Source organism: Macaca nemestrina, chromosome 11, assembly GCF_043159975.1.
Source record: "Macaca nemestrina isolate mMacNem1 chromosome 11, mMacNem.hap1, whole genome shotgun sequence".
Taxonomy (NCBI): Eukaryota; Metazoa; Chordata; class Mammalia; order Primates; family Cercopithecidae; genus Macaca; species Macaca nemestrina.
This window is the reverse complement of record NC_092135.1, coordinates 69605574-69622575: the sequence shown is the minus strand read 5'-3', so window position 1 is coordinate 69622575 and position 17002 is coordinate 69605574. Positions and strand designations below refer to the sequence as shown.

General features: G+C 34.6%; 1 protein-coding gene across 19 annotated transcripts in view; it reads right to left on the bottom strand.

The window, feature by feature from the left end:
* Positions 1 to 17002, bottom strand: part of LOC105483243 (dynein cytoplasmic 1 intermediate chain 2) — a 61772-nt gene that overhangs the window by 31982 nt on the left and 12788 nt on the right. For 4 of the 19 annotated variants that reach the window (XM_011743991.3, XM_011743990.2, XM_011743993.2 and 1 more), the window contains exons 4-6: positions 9842 to 9986; positions 4467 to 4526; positions 1869 to 1984 (exon numbers count right to left, since the gene is read on the bottom strand). In XM_011743991.3, coding sequence (XP_011742293.1) covers positions 1869 to 1984; positions 4467 to 4526; positions 9842 to 9986 — 321 coding nt within the window. Of the gene's footprint in view, positions 1 to 1868; positions 1985 to 4466; positions 4527 to 9841; positions 9987 to 10658; positions 10677 to 17002 lie in introns of all 19 variants that reach the window. The other 15 variants (XM_071072934.1, XM_011744000.3, XM_011743999.3 and 12 more) reach the window with 5 other exon arrangements.

Sequence of the window (17002 nt, the reverse complement as noted above, 5' to 3'; positions counted from 1 at the left end):
AGACCAGCCTGGCCAACATGGTGAAACCCCATCTCTACTAAAAATACAAAAAATTAACCGGGCATGGTGGCAGGCACCTGTAATCCCAGCTACTCAGGAAGCTGAGGTGGGAGAACTGAGCCAAGATGGCACCACTGCACTCCAGCCTGGGTGTCAGAGCAAGACTCCGTCTCAAACAAACAAAACAAACAAACAAACAACTTGAACAAAATTTCCTCAAAATTTTGAAAGTGTAATTATATGTATCATAATGTTGTCATCCCCTTTTGAGAAGAGCGAAAGGAAAAGTTTAATGTATTTATTTCATTTCCATCCTCAGAGGACAGCAAAAGGAGAATAGTTAAAAGTGTCTGTGATGATCTATTATTAAGTCAAAAGGTTGTAAATAGCTACAATCCTAATTTTTTTTGAAACGGAGTCTCGCTCTGTCGCCCAGGCTGGAGTGCAGTGGCATAATCTTGGCTCACTGTAACCTCTGCCTCCTGGGTTCAAGCAATTATCCTGCCTCAGCCTCCCGAGTAGTTGGGATTACAGGCGCCCACCACCACGCCCGGCTAATTTTTGTATTTTTAGTAGAGACAAGGTTTCACCATGTTGGTCAGGCTGGTCTTGAACTCCTGATCTCAAGCAATCCACCTGCCTTGGCCTCCCAAAGTGCTAGTACAGGTGTGAGCCACCGCGCCTGGCCACAATCCTAATTTTTTTTTAGGTATATGCAAATATGAAATTTTAAAGATTTTCTTTGGCACTAGACAGGGATTTCAAGGATTTCTCCTTGCTCCTGCTTACCTGTATTTTCTGACTTTCTGCAATGAATATAACTTTTGTTTTTCCTTAATGGAGAAACATGGTAATTTAATTAAAAATTTAAAAATACATTAATTCAAACATTTGATAAAACTTCTATTCCAAAATTGTTAACAGCTCTAAAATCCATAACTCATTTGATGGTAAACTCTGACATGACCAGAGGTAAAGCTATTTATAATCATTACTTCTCTCACTCAGTATGTTCACATGCTTTGCTGCCAAAATATTAATGCCCAAAATACTACTGGAGTGTTAACATATGATATACATGTTTTATTACTTTTATATAATCTGAAAAATTCGGAATTCTAATACATATGTGGCCCCAAAAGCTTCAGATAAGATACTGTGAAGTGTATTAGGGATCTCACATAAATCTTTTTTTTTTTTTGTATGATATAAATTCATTAGCCTTACTGGGAAATGAGATCATAGTACTTTATGCTGGAATCATTAGCTATTTGCAATGCTTTCTGGTTTAAGAACCAAAGGGTCTCCACATTCAATAGGTCTGTGCATACTTCCCCATATTATACACAAATTACAGGCTACTAACTAATCAACACAATAGAGCCACTATACCATAAAAGAGAAAGTTTAAGAATTAAGTCTAGATTTGTTCATTAGTATGAATAACATCAGGGTACAGTGTGCTATTCAGAAATAATTTACATGACTTTGTTTACTATGGGACCCACTCTCTTTTGGGGAAGAATTATGCTCAATGACAGAAATAGAACATTCTTAAGCTTTTTGGCTTCTAAAGGCAGTATATATTAATGACAAAATAAGGGCTGAAAGACTTAAATTTATGTCAACAAAATTAAGAAACCATACATACAGCTTACAACATTAACTTCTAGTAAGTTTTAAAACTCCAAAAAATGAAGACATAAATACAGAAACTGTAAAGCATTAGTTTTCTCATGTTTCCCTAAGAAAATATGCCAAAATACAAAAGCAAAAAACAAATAAAACAAAAATCAAACGAAGAAAAAAAGAATCTATGTATTTAACATAGGTGCTCAATGACAATTATACTAAGGATAGATACTCACCTTCTTTGGGTTGAGCCATAACTGGAGTCTGAGTTTCCTTTGTATATGTGACAATTTCTCGAGGAGGAAAGTCGACTTGAGTGATTTTAGCCATTCCAAGTTTAATAGGTCCTCGTCTAAATTGAGTAAATACAAACAATACATTTTAACTACATCAAACCATGTTATTTTCAAAAATTAAGAATTAAACAGTCATTTGCACCCAACATTGTAATTTCAATCCATTTTATTCAAGAAATTTTAGATTAACAATTGGCTTTATTTTAGCAAAAGAATGAGAAGGTAGCAAAAGCAAAAGATATTTCTGAATCATTCAGTGTTTTTATTTTTCATTTTAAAAGGGCAAGTAATTTCATTATTTAGAACAAATGTGTGGGCAATAATGCAGTAAGAGAATAGGAACTTCAGAGTGGACCACTGAATAAGGTTGTTATAAGAACTGGTTTCAGCTGGGATATGGTACTTTCTGGTTTTTTTTTTATAGAATCAGACATGGATATCACTCAGACCACATTTAGTTGATCTCGCCACTAGGAGAATTCAGCTTTACGACTGAAAAACAGGTTTCTACTGAAAGCTGTTTTTCTACTTATATTTGGCAGAAATTGAGAATTACACTATCAATTTAGACTTTAAAATGAAATATTTAAAACTTTTAAATCTCTAATCTCTGCATGATCAATACTGTCCTTGATTCATATATGGACAAACTAAGGTCCAGATATTCTACTTAGACTAAAGCAACAGATCTTTTGAATATCATAAATCTACTAAAGTCACTTCTGTTTAAGTTAAATACAGGGAACACATTCTTTTTTGACAATGAAAGAGAGCTGTGGCTGAGGAAAATGAACCAAAAGAAAAATATATTTTATTAGCTATCTGGAAGATCTTTTATTGGTTTTATTAGATGTTTAAATTCGAAACCAAATAAAGTACGCTTCCAAACTCCCAAAAAGGTTCTCAGTGATGAAGCTGCCTTAAAAGGATACACAATAAAGACACTGCTGCAACTTTCAGAATATAAGGCAGGCTATCACTGGTAGTCTAACTTTTTTCTTATGTAAATATTCTTTTCATTCTGTTTAGTAACTAAATCCAAGCCCTGTACAATCTAATAAAGCATAATAAAGTATTATAAAGTATAAAGTATAATAAAATTAGTACATTTAAAAAATTAATGTTCCAAAATGTGGGCCGTAACAATTTTTTAATGTCTTTTCTAGTTTAGAAATAAAAAAGAAAGGGAAAAAAAGTATAGTCAAAGAATTAAGTGGACAATTTAAGTAACCTGAAGTAATCTAGAAGTCTAAGAATAAAATTTGAAGACACTTTATATTCTGATTTTTAAGATGCAAATTATATAAAAAGTAAATCACTCACATAGCTGGAAAAATATTGTCAAGCCTACAATATTAGGAACAAATTACCAACTTGAATGCATACAGAGTCTAACAGACAAAAACCATAATATTAAACAAACAAAATATTCCAAGATTTTATAGGAGGAGGTGGGTAGGGAAGTAATACCTCACTTATCCAAAAGCTACTTTTACTGAAAATAAGGAAGCAATGGGAGGCAGGGGGGGAAGCCTCAGTGTGGCCAATACAGAGGGCTTCCAGTTCATGTACAAGAAACTCATATTTTTCTTATATGCCTCAAATCAAGGCTTATTTACCTTACTTTAGACACAATTTCAAAAGGTATATTCATATGTTTTAGAAGCTGTAAATTATCAGGGGAAAAGGGCTATCTGAGTCAGGCAAAATGGCAGCAGCAAACATTTATAATTTGCATTAGAATCTAGAATAAATAATTGAATGAATGAATGGATGAATAATCTTATCTCTATGTCAACAAAATTTTAAAAAACCATACATACAGCTTACAGCATTAACTTCTAAAAGAACAAGTTTTAAAACTCTAAACAACAAAGACATAAACATAGAAACTATAAAGCATCAGTTTTCTAATGTTTCGCTAAGAAAATATGCAAAAAATATATATATATAAAAGGAAGAAAGAAATCTATTTATTTAACATAGGGGCTCAATGACAATTATATTAAGAATATTCATCCATACATTCTATGAATAATCTATTCATCCATTCATTCACTCATTTATTCTAGATTCATGAATAGTTTTATTCTAGATTCATGAATAAATAGTAATGAATGAATGAACAGTGTAAGGACCAGTATCTCCGTTACTCTCAAAACCTTAGAAATCATCAGTGAATTTTAATACAGAAAAATAAATTAACATTCATATCAAGTAACCCTGAAAAGGTTCAATTACATGTAGAATATTAGAAAAAGTCTGAGAAGTTTTTCAATACATCCTGGAAAACTTGTATTAAAAATACAGAAATAATTTTAAAAGTTTGGACACTTAAATGGACTTAGGGTACCTAGAACATCACATAGAATATCCTTTCACTAAAGATACTGGATAAATGAGGTGTCACAGTAAAATGTAACTCTTGTCCTTACTACATGATACAATATTATAAACTTAAGCAAAATAAAATTAGGACAGTTTCACAAAGAATCAAATTCATTATAAAACAGGGAAGGTAAAAAATCTATTCAATACCCCAAATCGGAATCTGAGTGAAGCTGAAGAACTGATGGATCTGTATCCCAATGCAGCGTCCTAAATGGTTGTAGGACAACCATGAAGCATTAGCAAAAAAGGCCATAAGTTAGTCAAGCAAATACATTCTATGAATAGCTAAAGCTAAAGTACTATTCACAATTTAAAAACACATGTTCTGGTTAGTATTGGAAAAAAAAATAAAAAAACAAAACAAAAAATACACCAGGTCACTCAACCATCTAGTGCATGCAATAGGCTTCCTATTGTTAAAGATACAAGCATACAACCCAGAACAGTTAAAAGACATCATGTGCAGATTATGGGAAACTAATATTGTATAATAATAGATCTGCTTTAGAACAACTAAAGTCACACAACCCAAGTAATTATTTATGGATAACAAGCTAGGCTATAAAATGGTTGAAATTTTAAGATTCCCAATGAAAACAAACACATTTAGACCTCTTTAACATTTTAATCTTCCCCAAAGCATTAAATGTGTGCAGGAAATTGTCATACTGGTAAAGGAAATGAGTCAACACATAAGCCTTTTGGTAATAAAACCAAAGACTATCCCACTGGGATACAAAATAGCTAAAGTTTCCAAAATGTGACCCTTCTATAATCAACGGGTTAAGCACTGCCTTGGGCTTACATATCATCTGCTTAAAGAAAACAACTAAAGATTTCTGTCTCTAGGAAAAAATAGATTTTTCCCTGGAAAAATATTTTATGTTCAAATATCAATCCTAAATATTCAGTGATAAGTTTTAGCATCGCCTGCTGGCTAAGTAACTTACAGAGCATCTTTTCCACTTAAGCCAAACTTAGTTACTAATAGAACAAAAGGTACTTTATCATACTGACATTTATATAGGTTAGCAATATATAAGATAATTATGTACGATACTATATAATGTTCACAGTCCCCACTAAAAAAAGTTAAGCACAATACATTTAGTATTACCATTTTTGTCAAATGTATTTTTCACTTACGTAAGACATTATAATGTACAACTAGTTTTAGTTGCTGCAATGTTTTAATACAACAAATGGTTTCTCTACCTGCCTGTATAATTTATCAAGAAAAATAATAATGAATCTAGAGAAATCCTTCATTTTAAAAAATATAAAGAAAGATCTTGGAATTTAAACAAGGTTATGTGTATGCAATGTAAGAAGCAGCCACAGTGAAGATCTACTTTGTACTAAGCAATGAATAGCAACAAGCTTAGGCTTTGTTAAATCAAAAGTTCTATGAGATGGTCTCCAAGGAATGTTCTGTCAACAGCCTTTACATTATGTAAGTAAGAGCTCTGTTACCAATGACATAAAATTCCTTGTTGAGGATGTCATTTTAGTCTAAAATCAAGTAAGACTGTACCTCAAAATACAGCCAGTACTGAAAATGCACTGGACATACATGTACATGATTACATTTATTTTTTTTATTTTTTTTTTTTTGAGACGGAGTCTCGCTCTGTCGCCCAGGCTGGAGTGCAGTGGCCAGATCTCAGCTCACTGCAAGCTCCGCCTCCCGGGTTCCCGCCATTCTCCTGCCTCAGCCTCCCGAGTAGCTGGGACCACAGGCGCCGCCACCTCGCCCGGCTAATTTTTTGTGTTTTTTTTAGTAGAGACGGGGTTTCGCCATGTTAGCCAGGATGGTCTCGATCTCCTGACCTTGTGATCCGCCCGTCTCGGCCTCCCAAAGTGATGATTACATTTATTAGGGGCATCTTCAGGCATATAGAGTACAATTCCAAGTACAAAGCTTGAGAAGTAAACTGATCAAAAACGGAAAAATGGGCCAGGCGCGGTGGCTCACACTGGTAATCCTGGCACTTTGGGAGGCCGAGGTGGGCGTCAGGAGTTCGAGACCAGCCTGGCCAACATGGTGAAACCTGATCTCTACTAAAAATCAGAAAGTAGCTGGTGTGGTATGGTGACACACACCTGTAATTCCAGCTACTGGGGAGACTGAGGCAGGAGAACCGCTTGAACCCAGAAGGCAGAGATTGAAGTGAGCCGAGATCACGCCATTGCACCCTAGCCTGGACAACAGAGTAAGACTCCAACTCAAAAAAAAAAAAAAAAAAAAAAAAAGAAAGGAAAAAAGGAACAAGAGGCCTGGATTACCCCACTGAATAATTGTTCCTAAATTTCTGAGATAACAAATGTAATGCAGCTTTCTAATCTGCAAAGTTGGAGAGAGATCATTTCTCATGGCCTTTTATATTTATTCATAAATTACCACCAGTCCCAACAGAAATTCTTGGCACTCAGAGTGATTCAAACATGTTTAAATAGCATATTTTATAATGTCTTATCTATTCCTACTCCCTGAGTGTACTAATCTTAGACCATCTTGGCCAACTGAAACTACATGTACAGGTGCATACACATATCTCACATTTCTTCATGCATTTTCCTATTATATTTCTTCTAACTGTCTTTATTCTTACATTAACATTGTGTTTGCTCAATATGAGTTCCTTAGGTTTCATTCTCAGACCTGGGCACTCTTTTTAAATGTCACATATTTAGAAATGCATTATTTCACTGCCAATATCACCATCACAATTATAACTGCCTCTATGAAAGCTGTATATGATTCAGTAGAATTCATCATTTTCTATTATCGTGTGTGCCTGTGTGTGTATACATAAAAAAGAATATACTTAGCCCTCTTGAAAATTAATGTTTCCAAGTGAGTCTGTGCTCTCAAAGGAGACAATGTACATATTAAGGTTAAAAAGATGTGGCTGGGTACGGTGGCTCAAGCCTGCAACCCCAGCACTTTGAGAGGCTGAGACGGGTGGATCACCTGAGGTCAGGAGTTGAAGACCAGCCTGGCCAACAGAGCGAAACCCTATCTTTACTAAAAATACAAAATTAGTTGGGCGCAGTGGTGCATGCCTGTAATGCCAGTTACTTGGGAGGCTGAGACAGGAGAATCACTTGAACCTGGGAGGTGGAGGTTGCAGTGAGCCAAGATCGTGCCACTGCACTCCAGCCTGGGTATCAAGAAGGAAATGTCATCTCAAAGAAAAAAAGAAAAATGTAAGGTCACCTCACTCAAAAAGAGGATTTTTCTCTCTGTTAAACTCACAAGAAACGAATTTTGTATTCATTATCTAACAAGAACAAATACTTTAAAAAATATTAACTATTTTTGTGTTTTACAATTTATTTAAAAAAAAACTACGCTTCACACTAAACATAGGTTAGCACACTACCCTTATGGCTTTTCAATAAAGCCAACAGTATCTTTAAATTCATGATGTAATCACTACAATGTAAATTCTATGAAAGCAAGGACCATCAATGTTTTATCTTCTGTGGTAAGCCATAGTATTTAATAAAGTTGGTAACTTAATATTTGTTCTATAGACAAATAAATATTTTTCTTACCAGCATTACTCCCTCTATTAATTTACAATATTCTAAAAGGTCTCTAATAATCTCTGGCTTGTCCATAAAACTCATGGGGACATGTTTTAATTCATATTAATTTTAAAAACTTAAGTAGGTGTCAAAGTACTTTTGAAAGCAACCTTGCCAACACCGAATTAAAATAATCTACTATTCAAAATCAGGAACAATGAGTCATAATGTACACAGTATAGTATCTACATAAAATAATGTATAATATCAAATAAAGACATTTAATAAATATAGTAATTTTTTATATTGGGAAATATTTTTACTATGGTAATGTAGAAGGGGAAAAAAAAACCCTTCACTTAAAAATGCCAGTTGATTATTAATTATCTAAAGGAACAGTGGCTGGGTGCAGTGGCTCATGCCGATAACCCCAGCACTTTGGGAGGCCAAGGTGGGTGGATCACTTGAGTCTGGGAATTTGAGTCCAGCCTGGGCAACATGGCAAAATCCTGTCTCTGCAAAAAACACAAAAATTAGCCAGGCATGGTGGCGTGTGCCTGTAGTCCCAGCTACTTGGGAGGCTGATGTGGGAGGATCGTTTGAGCCCAGGAGGCAGAGGTTGCAGTGCGCCAAGACTGCGCCACTGCACTCCAGCCTGGGTGACAGAGACCCTGTCTGCAAAAAAATAAATAAATAAATAAAGGAATAATGACATATTTGTATAAAAATACAGAAGTACAAAATACGAAAAAAAAATTAACCTATAAAAGTGAATTTACATTAGACAAATTGTCCTTATTCTGTAACACATACTATATTATAAGCTAATAACATTATTTCTAAAAAGAAAATTTTGATTTTTCTTAAATGAAAGAGTTATGTCATTTACCTCCAAAGAGAGCATAGCTTAGATATGCAATTTTGGTTCTATTTGGAAAGCACTTCTCAAATTCAAGCTGGCAAGCTTTATGTGCCTTTTAATCATTAATGATAACCTGATTATTCAAGAGCTGATTGAAGTATTGAGTTTACAGATCATCTAGTCACTTGCTTCTTTTTTCTTGCCCTGTCTTTTAGATATTTATTACTGGTTTGCAACTTCAACTAGAGGGACTAGACAAAAAAAGGATAAAACTTCTAACAGTTTATGTTTTATTAAAAGGTGTGTTAGAGATTTTCTTGGTGAGGACATGCAACTTCCTGGCCCAAAATAAGCATTCTTAATCAGCTGTGGATTTTGACTACCTATGTTTAATTTCATTTCAGAAGTCAAAAAGTATGATACTATTAAATACTATTTTGTGTGTGTATGCGTGTGACAAAGAGGAATAAGTAGTGATACTTTTCCCAATATGATCTTTGAAAGAAAGCTGAAATTTTACTGAACTTTTGAAAAGCAAGACCCAACATGTATGCGGGATCCTAAAACAAACACGAAATGTAATTTTACAAGGAAGATGCAAGTTCAGGAATACTTGACAGTAAACATTCTTAATGTTGTCCTTAGCAGTTACTCCTTACTCTTGACATTTTATGCATTATTATTCACTCTCTTAATTAGTAGAACTAATGACTTAATAGAACAGAATTGAGCTGTTTAACAGAATTGTTTACATTTTCAATTACTGAATGCGGAATCAAGCACAAGAGAGAGGTTTTACACTATTTACACCCAAAACATTCACATGATAACCAACAAAGTTTGTTTAAACAGAAAAATCTAAATCCATTAATATCACTATTTTTAATATAAAATAATTAGCATAAAACTGGTTGACTAGTACTAATTAAATGTGACGGTCAAAATATTATTAACAAAAAAAAGTTTTTTTTCTCCCAATGTCCAACAGAGAATTTCTATACCATTTTAGATTTTAAAATGTTAGGACTAACTTGACACAACTATTTAGAGGCCCTTTAAAGTATCAACAGTATTTGGGCACTGAATGCATTCTATCATTAAAATATTAAAAGGAAAATTACTGTACCTAGATCCCACGGCGCCATCTCCAGAGTCTTGGCTTCCAGCTTCACTCGGAGTGCTCACAGATTTGGAGGATGGAGACATAGGAGGAGGGACTAAATAGTGAAATAGACAGGTATCCGCTGTTACTACACGGAGAGGTTGCTCAGCTTATGACGTTTCAAAAATAATTTAACATGAAGTAATTAACAAAAAAGAAAAAAACAATGGCAAACCAAAAATCAAAAATATATGAATGAAAATGAACAGCAGAAAGAAAGGGGAAAAGACAAAAAGTTAACAACGCATGCTGAAGATTCATGCAATTTTTCTGGCAAAATGCATCTGAGCTTTATAATTTTTTTTAAAAGGCAAGATTATGGAAGGATGCATCTTCATCTCATCCACCACCAAATGTGGCCACTAATTTTGAAAGGAGAGCATTCCTTCTCCCCTTTATAACTTTGCACTTTTAATATCACCAGATTATAAATATTATTTACAATTGCTGCCAAAATTCAACTTGGAAATATGTTTCATTAAGTTATTTAATCTCTGGTTTCTCAAGATTTATTTTAAAATATTAACTTTTGTCTAATAATTTTTTCCTTCAAAAAGTAATGTTTAAAATGATTTCAGTCCCCCCAAACCCCCCAAAAAGATGTCAGTTTAGAGAAACGACTGCAGCTAAAGGAATGGCTCCTTTAAAACGTTCATTAGTTTCCAGCAATTTGGGTGAAAAATGCAAACAGGCCATAAAACAGCATGCCTTCTAGACATTATGCATAACATAAAGTGACACATGCAAATAAACAAGGCAAGACTTATGGGAACTTCCTTACCCCAGTATTCAGAAAAAACTGAAGTGTACAGACAAAGATACAGACACCCAAAATATTCTTAATCCCTTCTTATAGAAAAATACACATTTTTCATAGTATATAAAATAAACAGCAAGTGCTTTCCCCTAGATCCTCAACTTTTAACATTATATAACAACAGCTGAACGTGCACATTTCATGCTATGACATTTGTAAAACTTTTTGATTACCGTTGCAGGGAGTATAGGAGGATCATCACTGCCATCTTCTGGTTAAATATTACCATAAATGTCCCCAATCCCAAGTATCTTTTCAAAATAATTTTTCAGTGTATGATATTAAGTGACTAATACAGTTTATGTTGAGCTGAAAGCCCTTCTTTTAATAGTCTACTGAAAAGAAGGCAAGTTCCTAGTTATAGAGGAACTAAAGAAATAAGTATTTAATTAAAAGTCTGTGTTTTTTAGGATAGTCACATCCATTGAACCTTAAAATTAGGTCTAAATGTTTATACACGCTGCAGTAAAAACAGTGGGTTTGGTAATGTAACGAAATGTATAATATATTATGATGACTTGCATCTTAAACATAGGTATAAAACTGATCATCCTTATTTTTTCAATGGCAAATTCTAATTGACACCAATAAGATTAGAAGAAAAAAATCACAACTAGAATATTTCTTTCCTAAGATACAGTGACTAACTGCTTAAATTTCAAAGGACTATAAAAACATAATGTTTCTAATATTGTGATTAAATCTGTCAGGAAAAAACTATAAGACCAGATAGTTTCCTATAGTTTACATGTAGATGACACTGTGCTAGGTGCTATATGTATAATTCGAAGTAGCTAAAAATGATTTTTATCTAAAGTAGAAGAATATTAATGTCCCTTAATTTATCTTAGGTTACATTTCCTCATCTTTTTGTCCATCTTTCACTGTGAGGCTTCCCCTAGTCTAAGTCCCAACTGATATAGGAATAGAGTAATACTTAACAGTTGTTTGCCTACTGTGCTGTAAACACAAATAAATGTTTATTAAGTTATAGTGAGGTACCACAACGTTTACAAGATTTTTAAAGAAGAAATTTTGTACGCTTTAAATTACATACTTAATTTCATACTCAGAAAAACAATTTTTCCAAGTGTACATATCAGAGGGGTTGAAGGAAAATTAGTAAAATTCCCATCAATCTATTTGTGATGAACTAGAGAATTCTTTTTCAGTTTAACATGCTTTTCCCCCTTTCTGATGATTTCAAGTACCAATGACTCCACTGAACAAGTTCAACAGTATTTCACTTGGTTAAAGACTACATTTTTAAAAAATGTTAATCAAAAATTCTTTACAGAAACAGGCTAAATACTAATTATACAGACATAAATAGATACATTAACATAGCCAGTTCTGAAATAAAAGTTTCAGAAATAAAAAATCCAAAGGGTGATGCTACCATATTATCACAGTTTCTTAGCCAAACAAAGGCAAAATAAATCAGTGACTTCAAATTTGTAATTATATAAATATCTCCATTCCAGAACTATCTTCTTTTACCAAAAGATAGTTTCAAGCCAAATGATGGAAAAGGCTCTATAAAGGACTCTTAGCTATTATCTGAGCCACAGCTACATCTTGCAATAATAAATAATGTATACCACAGAAGGGACAATCCTAGAAAGAAATTACTATCATTACAAAACGAGGAAAATTAATTTTTAAAAAGGGGAATGATAGTGTTATTTGTTGACTGCTACATTTTAACCCAACTAGTCTAGAAAAATCAAAGAATACTATAATTACACAATAAGGCAAATACCACTATATTCCCAGACTTCAATAAACCCCTGAGAACAAACGAATGCATGCATTCGGGAGGCAAAAACAAAACAGAAACACTAATCAACTCATAGGTTCTCAAACGTAAGAAAAGACTCGCTTCTGGAACTCATTTTTAAGGACAGTTTTTAAGTCTAATCAGCCTTGAAAATAACATAAACCATTAATAATTTTTGCCAAGTATATGAGATATGATCTGCTTAGTAAGAACAGTGATTCAATCAGATTACCTTTACTCCACAGTTCTGTATATAAAACAGCCTAAAACAGGCTTTAAATGGTATAAAATAAAGGAATTAATATAAACACAGGGGAGTATGTTAATGAATTTCATCTTCTTAGAAGTTTCAAGCACAGATACCTGTTTTGACAACCACTGCAGAAGAAGAAAAAAAAAAAGCTAAACCATGGCAGTCACTGATCATGTAAGTAATGTGAAAAAGACTGTACCTCTGTACCTCTTTAACTTTCCAGGACAAAAAGCCAATCAAGAAAGCCTTTCCTGCCAGCTTAGACCTTGGCCTTCCAAGGATATAAAATTAACACTGCTGGCTTTTGGCCTGTGAAGAAACAACTAGAATATTTTTAGACCACAAAGGACCTGGGAATGCACCTAGATTTAGAATTAGCATTAAGTCTGGGTCAATCACTCAGAACTACACAGAAGTCTCAAGGGCAAAGGATAGCACATAGCTGAATTATTTTTCAAGTAGAAGAAAGCCTCTGGCAAGAAGGGGTTTTTATCAGGAAGAAAGACCTGGAAAAGCTAGACAGCCAAGTAAGGTGAATGTAGGGATTGGAAGTGTTGGTAGAAGACAGTGAAATGCAAGGAGTGAGATTTTGGGATGCATGTAACCCAAAGTTGTGAAGTCTCTTCTAAGCTCATCAATGATACTCAGTACTCAAACATAGCCCACGTTACAATAATGCCCCCTTCTGGACACAAGTGTTCTTAGCGTGGATTATTAAAATTTAAATAACTATTTATCATACCTTACTTTTTTTTTTGACCTTCTGAAAGATGTTACTTTAAACCTTAACTCTCTGAAATATTAATTTATCCCTTCCCCTTGCTCCTTCTCTTCATAATGAGGTTTAAATATCCTCTACTAATCTCTCTTAAGTGTTTCATTTCCTTTATTCTCCTTTTCAATGTGATTCAGAGCATTACATTAAAAAAAAAAAAAAAAAAGAAAGAAGTGAAAATAAAATTTTAGCCCGGGTGTGGTGTGTCATGCCTATAATCTCAGCACTTTGGGGGACTGAGGCAAAAGGATTCCTTGATCCTAGAAATTCGAAACAAGCCTGGCCAGCATAACAAGACTCTGTCTCTCAAAAAATTAGCTGGGCATGGTGGTGCATGGCTGTAGTCCCAGCTACTCAGTAGGCTGAGGCGAGAGGACTGCTTGAGCCCAGGAGGCCAAGGCTGCAGTGAGCCATAACTGCACCACTGTATTCCAGCCCGGGTAACAGAGTGAGGCCCTGTCTCAAAAAATAATTAAATTAAATTAAAATACAATTTAGTTGTTGACCTAAAGCAGAATGGCTTTAATTCGCCCTTACCAGGTGGTAAGACATATATGACCTAGAAATAATGGAACAAAAATTTAGGTGTCTAGCCTGTGCTGGTACCAGGGGTAAAAATATAAGTAATATATTCTGCTTGCTCTCAAGAATCTCTAACAAAAGTAGTCAAGTTACCAAGTAATTAAGAATCTACCAGTAGGAAGGGATGGTGACTAATGCCTGTAATCCCAGCATCTTGGAAGGTCAAGGCAGGAGGATCGCTTAAAGCCAGGAGTTTGATACCAGCCTGCACAACATGGTGAGTCCCCATCTCTACAAAAATAAAAAAAATTAGGTGGCTATGATAGAGTGAGCCTGTAGTTCAAGCTACTCGGGAGGCTGAGGTGAAAGGATTGCTTGAGCCTGGAGGCAGAAGCTGTAGTTTGTGCCACTGTACTCCAGCCTGAACAACAGAGTGAGATTCTGTTAAAAAAAAAACAAAAACAAAAACAAAAAACTACCAGCAAAGAAAAGTTATGAGAGGTTTGATTAGCTGTATCTCTTTTTTCTTTAAACAAATTCTTTTTAGTAGGAAAAAAAATTCCACTTTAGGAAAACAATAGATTGATTTTTTTAAAATAAACCCAGTGTTTTTATACTACTATAATTTAAAAATATTTAATAAATACTCAAGGAGTACATTCTATATTGAAAAGAACAAGTATCCATCCTGAGTCATGACACAAAATAGATTTTTTACTGTGGTTTACTGTCAAAAAAGGTTTGAAAGCCATTGCCTTCATCCGTATCCTGTATTTTTCAGGCCAAATTATAAATAAGTACTGGACTTGTAGGCATATGTTTTAAGGATTATGACACGCACTTAGCCTAATTTTCTAAAGGTAATGAGATCTTCAGAAAGCCTTTAACCCTTCACAGATTCCATTATAATGGTAAATCTGCCAACAAGAAAGGGAAAAATCGTTTAGAAATAAGAACCTCAAAGAAAGGAAAAGATGTCTGTAGATCTAACTTGGAAACTTAAACTCTTACATCTAAACACAGTGTTAACCTTTTTTGGGAAGGAATAGTCAACACTGTTTATAGCTATTTGAGGAAACTCGTAATTCGATTGTTAATCAGCTCAAGCTGCTTTGATAAACACAATCTCACATGCCTTCACATTATTGAAAAGTTCAAATTGATATCATAAGCTAAATAAACTAAAGCAATGACATTTGAATTGTTTTTCAAAGCATATTTATTTACTGCTCCCTACAATGTTGTATCCTCACCAGAATTGAGTCTCTACTCTTAATTACTGACAGCTAAAAACTCTGAAGTTAAATAGTTCACAATAGATAAGCTAATATTTAATAAAGAGGAAGATACTATTCCACCCCACTGAGAAAAACCTTGGTTGAAAATTATGCCAGAAAATATATTCTGCAAAAAAATAAATTTTATTAATAATCTATTTATAAAATGACTGGAAATAAAATATGCTACCTTCCCCACTGTCTTGCAACTAATCCAAATATTCAACTAAAGTTTAAATCACATATAAAATGTTCTTCAAAACCTTTCTATAGCCAATCATGTTCACTAAGGACATTTTTATTTTAAAAAGTAGCTACTTACTAAATTATCTCTCCATGGCTTAATTTAGTAATAACATTAAACTAACAGTATGAGGTTTAGTGATATCTTTCTTCCTTCTCCCTTTCTCTCTCATATCTACACTCATAAACAACAAAAAAAAGTTGGCATAAAGAAACAAGGGGCTGGGTGAAGTGGTTCACGCCTGTAATCCCAGCACTTTGGGAGGACCAGGTGGGCAGATCATTTGAGGTCAGGAGTTCGAGACTAGCTTGGCCAACATGGTGAAACCCTGTCTCTACCCAAAATACAAAAATTAGCTGGGCTTGGTGGAAGATGCCTGTAATCCCAGCTACTCAGGTGGCTGAGGCAGGGGAATCACTTGAACCTGGGAGGCGGAGATCGTACCATTGTACTCCAGCCTGGGAGACAGAGCAAGACTCGGTCTCCAAAAAGAAGAAAAATAGCAAGGGAATGATCTCTTCTAAAGTTTATAGTCTAAACACGCCCATTCAAGATGAATATAAAAATAAAATACTAATACTACAATATTTACCCCCAGCAAAAAGCTTTTTTTTGAGTTCTAATTGATTAAGATAAAATCAGTTTGTTACTGGCTACAAATGGTTTATCAAGACATATTTTTTATCTTAACCAACTTTTCTCAGAGTCAACTCTCAAAAATCAGAGTCACCTAAGAGAAGCTATAAAACTAGGATAATTGGCTAGGCACGGTGGCTCACGCCTATAATCCCAGCACTTTGGGAGGCCGAGGTACACGGATCACGAGGTCAGGAGATCGAGACCATCCTGGCTAACACAGTGAAACCCCATCTCTACTAAAAATACAAAAAACTAGCCGGGCGTGGTGGCGGGCGCCTGTAGTCCCAGCTACCTGGGAGGCTGAGGCAGGAGAATGGCGTGAACCCGGGAGGCAGAGCTTGCCGTGAGCCGAGATCGTGCCACTGCACTCCAGCCTGGGTGACACAGTAAGACTCCGTCTCAAAAAAACAAACAAAGTAGGATAATTGAAAGCTGGTTATAGCTACGATTAAACAAGTCAGTCTTTAGTCTCTACAGTAGTTTGGTTTAATGACCCATCTAAGACACTACCCTGCTTAAAACTCTATGAAAATGCCTTTCATCACCTATAAGGCTACAATTTTTTAAAATGTTGAAATCTCTCAGAAAATCCCTCAAAAATTTGTGACTTTGATTTATGGGTAAATTCTCTGTGAATGTGAGCTGGACTTAGTGTTTCTCTTCTAATGGACAGAATGTGGCAAAGGTGATGCTTTGTGACTTCCAAATCTGAGTCATAAAAAGGACAGTTTTCTTCTAACTCTCTTTTTCTCTTGGAATGTTCACTCTGGGAGAACCTAGCCAACATGCTACAAGGATACTCCAGTAGATCTGTGGAG